This window comes from Pan paniscus, chromosome 5, assembly GCF_029289425.2.
Source record: "Pan paniscus chromosome 5, NHGRI_mPanPan1-v2.0_pri, whole genome shotgun sequence".
In the NCBI taxonomy this organism is placed as follows: domain Eukaryota; kingdom Metazoa; phylum Chordata; class Mammalia; order Primates; family Hominidae; genus Pan; species Pan paniscus.
Window position 1 is genome coordinate 69403432 of NC_073254.2, and position 9566 is coordinate 69412997.

The 9566-nt window shown below is 36.3% G+C and overlaps 1 protein-coding gene across 1 annotated transcript in view; it reads left to right on the top strand.

Moving 5' to 3' along the window:
- FAM83B (family with sequence similarity 83 member B) overlaps nt 1-7071 on the top strand; it is a 74567-nt gene extending 67496 nt beyond the window's left edge. Inside the window, exon 4 of the mRNA XM_008954368.5 lies at nt 1671-7071. Within this exon, the coding sequence (XP_008952616.2) occupies nt 1671-3972 (2302 nt within the window). The 3' untranslated portion in view covers nt 3973-7071. The remainder of the gene's footprint in view (nt 1-1670) is intronic.
- Nucleotides 7072-9566: the final 2495 nt, after the last annotated feature.

Sequence of the window (9566 nt, forward strand, 5' to 3'; positions counted from 1 at the left end):
ACCCTCCTCCTCTAGTCATTATATCATTCTTCGGACTTTGCATCTTCATATCTTTAACTCTCACTGATAAGTGAGAATATACAATACTTGGTTTTCCATTCCTGAGTTACTTCACTTAGAATAATGGTCTCCAATTCCATCCAGGTTGCTGCAAATGCCATTATTTTGTTCCTTTTTATGGTTGAGTAGTATTCCATGGTATATACATACCACATTTCTTTATCCACTTCTTGGTTGATGAGCATTTAGGCTGGTTTCATATTTTTGCTGTTGCAAATTGTGCTGCTATAAATAGGCATGTGCAAGTGTTTTTCATATAATAACTTCTTTTCCTCTGGGTAGATACCCAATAGTGGGATTGCTGGATTGAATGGCAGTTCTACTTTTAGTTCTTCAAGGAATCTTCATACTGTTTTCCATAGTGGTTTTACTAGTATACATTTCCACCAGGAGTGTAAAAATGTTCTCTTTTCACCACATGCATGCCAATGTCTATGAGTTTTTTATTTTTTAATTATGGCCATTCTTGCTGGAGTAAAGTGGTACCTCATTGTGGGCTTAATTTGCATTTCCCAGATAATTAGTGATGTTGAGCATTTTCTTTTGTATTTTTGTTGGTCATTTGTATATTTTCTATTGAGAATTGTCTATTCATGTCTTTTGCCCATTTTGATGGGATTATTTGTTTTTTTCTTGCTGATTTGAGTTCCTTGTGGATTCTGGATATTATTCCTTTGTTGGATGCATAGTTTGCAAATAGTTTCTCCCACTCTGTGGGCTGTCTGTTTACTCTGCTGATTATTTTGCTGTGTAGAAGCTTTTTTGTTTAACTAGGTTCCATCTATTTTTCTCTGTTTTTGTTGCATTTGTTTTGGGGTTCTTGGTCATGAATTCTTTGCATAAGCCAATGTCTAGAAGAGTTTTTATTATGTTATCTTCTAGAATTGTTATGGTTTCAGGTCTTAGATTTAAGTTTTTGATCCATCTTGAGTCGATTTTTGCTTAAGGTGAGAAGTGAGGATCCAGTTTCATTCTTCTACATGTGGCTTGCCAATTATTCCAGTATCATTTGTTGAATAGGGTGTCCTTTCCCCACTTTATGTTTTTGTTTGCTTTGTTGAAGATCAGTTGGCTGTAGGTATTTGGCTTTATTTCTGGGTTCTCTATTCTGTTCCATTGGTGTATGTGCCTATTCTTATACCAGTAGGATGCTGTTTTGGTAACCATAGCCTTGTAGTATAATTTGAAGTCAGGTAATTTAATGCCTCTAGATTTGTTCTTTTTGCTCGGTTTTGCTTTGGCTATGCAGGCTCTTTTTTGGTTCCATATAAATTTTGGGATTGTTTCTTCTTATTATGTGAAAAATGATGATGGTATTTTGATGGGAATTGCATTGAATCTGCAGATTGCTTTTGAAAATGCACAGCAAGTTTTTCTTTGGACTTCTGGAAAGTAGTGGATTCAAAGCCAAAATTTGAGTTGCGTTGTTATTTAAAATAGGAACATGAGGATGGGAAAACATGTAGTGCATGTAATGATGGAAAATATTCTAAATAATGATAGCCAAAGAAAAGTACAAAAACGTAGTCATTAAGTGATACTTTTTTAGTAGAACTATATGTTATTATCAATCTTTTAAATGATTAAAATTTTTCCATTTTTTTCCCCAGTTATATGTGGTCATTTGAGAAAGCTCACCTCAGCATGGTTCAGATAATTACAGGACAACTTGTTGAGTCCTTTGATGAAGAATTTAGAACTCTCTATGCCAGATCCTGTGTCCCCAGTTCATTTGCTCAGGAAGAATCAGCAAGGGTGAAGCATGGAAAAGCCCTCTGGGAAAATGGCACTTACCAGCATTCGGTTTCTTCATTAGCATCTGTTTCCAGCCAGAGAAACCTTTTTGGTAGACAAGACAAGATTCATAAACTAGATTCTAGTTACTTCAAAAACAGAGGGATATACACTTTAAATGAACATGACAAATATAACATAAGAAGTCACGGATACAAACCTCATTTTGTTCCTAACTTTAATGGTCCAAACGCAATACGTCAGTTTCAACCCAGTCAGATAAATGAAAATTGGAAAAGGCATAGTTATGCTGGGGAACAGCCAGAAACAGTGCCATACCTCCTGCTTAATAGGGCTCTGAATAGAACCAATAATCCACCTGGTAATTGGAAAAAGCCATCTGATAGTCTCAGTGTGGCGTCCTCATCACGGGAAGGCTATGTAAGCCACCACAACACACCTGCCCAGAGTTTTGCCAATCGGCTTGCGCAGAGAAAAACAACAAATCTTGCAGACAGGAATTCAAATGTTCGGAGGTCTTTTAATGGGACAGATAACCATATCCGCTTTTTGCAACAACGAATGCCAACCCTTGAACATACCACAAAGTCATTCCTACGTAACTGGAGAATTGAATCCTACTTAAATGATCATTCAGAAGCTACACCGGACTCAAATGGATCAGCTTTAGGTGACCGATTTGAGGGCTATGATAATCCTGAGAATTTGAAGGCCAATGCCCTTTATACTCATTCTCGGCTTCGTTCCTCTTTAGTATTTAAACCCACTTTACCTGAGCAAAAGGAAGTTAACAGTTGTACAACTGGCTCCTCAAATTCAACTATCATTGGTTCTCAGGGAAGTGAGACACCTAAAGAGGTCCCAGACACCCCTACGAATGTACAGCATTTGACAGACATACCCTTGCCAGAATCAATCCCCAAGCTCCCATTGCAGTCAGAGGCACCAAAAATGCACACCTTGCAGGTTCCTGAAAACCACTCAGTAGCCTTAAACCAAACTACAAATGGCCATACTGAATCAAATAACTATATATATACAACCTTGGGTGTAAATAAGCAGACAGAAAATCTAAAGAATCAACAGACTGAGAATCTACTTAAAAGGCGAAGTTTCCCGTTATTTGACAACTCAAAAGCCAACTTAGATCCTGGAAATAGTAAGCATTATGTATATAGTACACTTACCAGGAATCGAGTTAGACAACCAGAAAAGCCCAAAGAAGATTTGCTGAAAAGTTCTAAAAGCATGCACAATGTGACTCATAACTTGGAGGAGGATGAGGAGGAAGTTACCAAGAGAAACCCTCCAAGTGGCACTACTACCAAATCAGTTTCCATTGCTGCTTTACTTGATGTGAATAAAGAGGAATCTAACAAAGAACTTGCTTCAAAGAAGGAAGTTAAGGGTTCCCCAAGTTTTTTGAAAAAGGGGTCTCAGAAGTTAAGGTCATTACTTAGCCTTACCCCAGATAAGAAAGAAAATCTATCCAAAAATAAAGCACCTGCCTTTTATAGATTGTGTAGTAGCTCTGACACATTAGTTTCTGAGGGTGAAGAAAATCAAAAACCAAAGAAATCAGACACAAAAGTTGATTCATCTCCTAGAAGAAAGCATTCTTCCTCATCGAATTCTCAAGGCAGCATCCACAAGAGTAAGGAAGACGTAACAGTTAGCCCATCTCAAGAGATAAATGCTCCACCGGATGAAAATAGAAGAACACCTTCTCCAGGTCCAGTTGAAAGCAAGTTCTTGGAAAGGGCAGGAGATGCCTCTGCCCCAAGATTTAACACTGAACAGATCCAATACCGAGATTCAAGGGAGATTAATGCAGTTGTTACCCCTGAAAGAAGACCTACTTCTTCTCCAAGGCCAACGTCCAGTGAGCTTCTACGATCTCATTCAACTGATCGGCGTGTTTACAGTCGTTTTGAGCCGTTTTGTAAGATTGAGAGCTCTATTCAGCCAACAAGCAACATGCCAAATACCAGTATAAATCGCCCAGAAATAAAATCTGCGACTATGGGCAACAGTTATGGCAGGTCTAGTCCAATGCTTAATTACAACACTGGTGTTTATCGCTCATATCAACCCAATGAGAACAAGTTTCGAGGATTTATGCAAAAGTTTGGAAACTTTATACACAAAAATAAATAGCTATTAAAATGCAAAATGAATGAGGCTATCAATATTTGTCCAAAGAAAATTGTGGACAGTCTTTATAACATGCCAATAGATTTTCCTAAGGACAGAATTATGGGTATGATGTATATGTTCACCAGTGTCCTAGTATAAAGTTATTTTTCTGTGTGATAAAGTTAGGGTCTGCTGTAGATAGAATTTCTCTGTAAACACATGATTTGTAAGTGGTAATGGTAAAAATAATAGATGTATTTAAATCATTTTCTTTAGACTGAAGATTTTAAGTCTCACTTAGAAATTTTTGTGGACGATGTATGGTGTATGGTGTATGGATTTTAACCATTTCCTTTTAAAAACGTCATACTACCCTCAGTAACCCTTTATAACATGTCTTTATAGTGTTTTCATATCTTCAAAAATATAAGCAAATGGGACAAAGCCCTTTTTTAATATTAACTTGAAATTCTACGGGATAACTTGTTATATTTTATTAATATTATTTTTTCTGTGGATCATTGTACAGCTGTTTGGGCAACAGCAGTACCTTTTACATTTTTTATTTTTTATTTTTTTATTTTATTTTTCTGCCTGAAGTGTTTGCAAAGTATCAGCCTCATGTAGTATAATGACGTTCGTAGGAATTTATTTTCCTCAGCCTTTGAAAACGGTCTGGGATGTGCTTCTTTCTACACTGGACCCAGGGAGCTGTCCCCCTCTTACCCATAGGCTGCTGATTTTTTATAGTCATTCCTTACTTCACATTTAGGACAAACCAGTAGGAATTTAGAAAATCTGAATGATTCCCCCTCCTTTTTCTATTGTATAAAAGCTTGTAGAAATGTAAATTTCTGCCTAAATTTTTGTTAGATTGGCATGACAATGCTAAGGGGTCTTGCTTGCGAAAATTCTTGTTCTTTTTTTTTTTTTTTCTTTTGAGATGGAGTCTCGCTCTGTCACCCAGGCTAGAGTGCAGTGGCGCAATCTTGGCTCACTGCAACCTCTGCCTCCCAAGTTCAAACGATTCTCCTGCCTCAGCCTCCTGAGTAGCTGGGATTACAGGTGCGCACCACCACACCCAGCTAATTTTTGTATTTTCAGAAGAGACGGGATTTCACCATGTTGGCCAGTCTAGTCTCAAACTCCTGACCTCGTGATCCTCCCGCCTCGGCCTCCCAGAGTGCTGGGATTACAGGTCTTGCTCTTCTTTAAGTTGTGCCAAATATGATATGACTGCATAGTGTTTTTGTAAGAATACCATTGGGAAAATGAGAAGTTGTACTGGGCTAGTTCTTCCATGATTTGAGGATGATATTCAGATTATAAGATACCCTTTGTCTTTCTTACAGTAATGAAGTATAAGCTCCATATCTGTTCCAGAGACTTTAACTTGACTTTGCTTCATTCACAAAGAACAGAGTTCAAGAAGCAGTGCATCCTGTGAGAAGTGTGAAGTGTTTGTACATCACTTTAAATATATTACTTAATATATTCTAAGTTGCTGTGTGGAGCAGTATACTGTTGTTTTAAAAATGCAAGATTCAGACAAATTTTAATATTATCTCATTAAAATAATTTAAATAATGGTATAAAATATCTATATCATTAAAATAATTTTCCATAGTGTTTAGAAACCATGAAAAAGAAAACATAGCAGGAGAAAATATGACAGGAAAAGAAAACCTAACAAAGCCCAGAACCCACAGTTAACCAAACTAGACTGACTTTGTTATTACCCATTCTTTGTTAGTGTTGGATGGGGAATTAGGATAATGAGCCATTAGGCAGTTCTGAAATGGAAAGCCCTGAAATTTAGTGCAATGTAACTTTAAAACTGAAATTATATAAAGAGTAGAAGTTTAATCATGTTTAATTACAACCAAAAGCCTGTTGCCTTTTTGTACAGAAATCTCCTTAATTTCAGGACATATAGATAGCTTATAGAAACATCCTTTTAAATAGTTTGTGAGCTCTTCCTCTTCAGTGGAATTGAGGAGTACAGAATGCTTTATTTCATCATCCCCTGACAGGTGACTTAGGCTTTGCACAGCAGATTTATTTTTCTCTGCGTTTTTTAAAAATTGTTTTTCTTGTATCTTTTTTCTTCAAAAATGTCTATATTTGAGAATATGTACATAACAACTTTCCAAAGTCTCTGTGGCCAAAAAACTCTCCAGGGATAAGACTGAGCAAGAATATAATACTTCAAAAAATATACAGCTACTGTTTAAGTTTTAAACAGACACCATCACAGTTTGGGGATGAAATAGTTTTAAGCCATATACTTTATTTCTTTTTCTCCCCATATTAATATTGGGGGACAGATAATATCACTTTGATGTACATTGATATTAAAGTTTGGTAATGCAGCTTTTACTGTCTACATGGTACTGTACATTAGTTTTTAAGCAGAAACACAAGAAAAATGGGTATAATTTCAAAGTAGTTCTTGGCAAATGGCTAGAGAATACTGCAAGTGACCCTGTATCCCGAATATGCAGATATGCCTCTATTACAAGTTTGGGATTAGCCATAATTCTGACATGGTGTGTTCGGGTATGGGTATATGTTGTCAGTCTACACTTGTGGAAGCAAATATCTTGTTTAATCAAGATGATGTCTAGTGTCACCTAGATAAATAATGCAAAAAGTTTAATTCTGGCTGAATTCAGCTTTACTCAAGATCCACATATTCAAGTATCATTCCACAGATATTTCTGTGTTCTGTGAATATCTGTTGATTCTTAATATGCCTGTGGCTAAGGGATGCAAAGTAGAATTGCTTTACATTGACTATATATGTGACATGTACGATTTTTTTTTAAATAACTTTATCATGATATTCAGGTAGATCCTGGGTTCTAGAATATTTAAAACAAGAGGATAAAATGATAAACCAAAGAGTCAACTTGTTAACTTTTCTTTTTTAAGAGATGGGTTCTCACTAGTATGCCCAGTCTGGACTCCAAGTCCTGGGCTCAAACGATCCTCCAGCCTCAGGTTCCTGAGTAGCTCAACATTTTATGTATGTACGATATTATAAAGAAATATTCTTCCAAATGAACTTTTGTTTTTAGATCAATAAATGAGTAATAAATAATTTTGTACAAACATCAATATATTGTAAGCTATTGTTTTTTTAAATCTTCATACTCTGCATTTCTGCATTCAAGCTCAGTCTTTCACTTAGTTATTCTAATCAGGAATTTAGATGTGTACATATTTTTAAATGTTTTTCCATGAACTTTGAAATCACCTGTAAAACATTGTTTTGATTACCAATTATATTTCTTATAGTAATTTATTCATATTTGAAATTCAGTGGCAATTCTCTTCCTTTAAGCAAAATATTATAGATACACATTCTCTTTATTTCTATTATACTATAATATAGTGGTTACTTTAAATAATTTTTACTTTTTTTTTTTTTTCAAGACGAAGTCTTGCCCTGTCACCCAGGCTGGAGTGCAGTGGCGCGATCACAGCTCACTGCCACCTCAGCCTCCTGGGTTCAAGCGATTCTCCTGCCTCAGCCTCCCAAGTAGCTAGGTTTACAGGCACCTGCCACCTAATTTGTGTATTTTTAGTGGAGATGAGGTTTCACCATGTTGGCCAGGCTGGTCTCAACCTCCTGACCTCAAGTAATCTGCCCCAACTTGAGCTCCCAAAGTGCTGGCATTACAGGCATGAGCCACTGTCCTGGCCTAATTTTTACTTTAAAAGATGGAGAATCTTTAAAAAGGAAAAAAAAAGTGATGGTTGACTTCTGTATAACTTCATAGCATTTGGTTTGAGTAAAATATTCTATATGCACATTTGTATTAATGACATTAAGTAACCTACAGTCTGAGAGTTAGTGAATTAAAACTCAGAATTTATTAGAAAAAATATCCTTTTTATCACAGCTTATGAGGTAGTTGAAATAGTGTGTATTGCAGATTAAAAGTTGTGTCCTTTTAAAGGCAAATGTGCTTTTTAACTAGTTAATTATAATGAATGGTAGAACAAATTAATCATAAATGCCAATGTTTAAGAAAATCCTACTTCAGTTAGAATAGTAAGGGAAATGGATAAGACTTCACTTTTGTGGCCATCTGAAAGGAAAGTTATAAATAGGTTCAGTTGGTTTAAGGAGTCAAAGACCATCTTGAGTAATTGGACCTGGGAAAGATGGAAGGGCATTGTAGGGGATATGTGTGTATCCTGTCCAGGGAAACACTTGACATAATGGGAATTACCTGAGCTTCAAGCAGTGAGAAAAGCAAGAGATACACAGAAGAATATTTCTGAGTTAACAAAGGGGTGATATGTTAAGTTTGGACATTCCTCCTATAATATTAATGTTTCAACAATCTGGCTCATTTATTTAACACTCATACTGGGGACCTACTTTGTTCCAAGTGTGTAGGTTATAGTAGGCTTTTGACGGAAAAAATTAAAATTAAAAAAAAAAGGGTTGTCTGGATAATCAGAGGCTGCCAGCAAGTTTTCATACATGTTTTAAGAAAACCCCAAACTTACGGCAAAAGTCTATGTTACTTGAGGGCTATTTGTCCTAACTTGTTACTTAAATGTACTCCTAGTGCCTAAAAAGGGTGCACATAAAAGATACCTGATAAATACTTGATGTGGGAATCCAGTCATTTCCTTAGCTGCAGTTTGGAGAAGATAATAGTCCATTAATATCCATACATTAAAATGGGTATTTTATAACTACCTGAATAAGCATTCGTATTAGCAGATGTAGATAGGTTAATGCAGCAAGGGTTCTAGTTTAAACTTCAGCCACATTAACCCTAGAATCTGGGCATCTTTAAAGACCCAGAAGTACTGGTCTTCCTAGGGTATATTTTTGTGCAGGAAAGAAAACCCCTGATGAATTCATCCTGAAGGAAAAAAGAGTAGAGCTTAGCAAATTAAGTTCAAAGGCAATTGGCACATGAGGGAAGGGAGTGGTGATTTTGTTTTAGTCCTTTAGATTGTCAGCTAACATGGGCAGGTTGTGTGGGAATCTTAATTGAAGAATGGCTCCTCTAAAATCTCTATAGTGAAAACTCCTGGTGTCAGGACTGCAGCAGCGAGCACCTTCACTGAGGACCTCAGAACACTCGATCTATTGCTTTCAACAGCAGCCCTTGTGCTCTTGTTGAAAGGTTATAACAACTGCAGATACAATATACAAAATTAGACTTTGACAGAATGACCACTATTTTACTTTCATTAGAAAGGTAAATTTAGAGTTGGGCGTGGTGGTGAATGCCTGTAGTCCCAGCTACTTGGGAGGCTGAGGCAGGAGAATCCCTTGAACCTGGGAGGCCTAGGTTGCAGTGAGCCAAGATTGCGCCACTGCACTCCAGCCTAGGTGACAGAGCGAGACTCTGTCTAAAAAAATAAAAGGTAAATTTTTAAAAAGTCCAACAACAAAACCTTTTATCAGGGCTTTGTTTTAGAAAACAACATTCAGTGTATATTTTAATTTTAGCATATTTTGCCTCTAAATTTCTTTTTAGCATTTTAATAATCTGTATGTGTCTCAATTCAATTGGCAGATTCAATTAGACTCAATAGCCTACATTTTAGAAAGTATCTTCTTTTTTGTTGTTGTTTGTGTA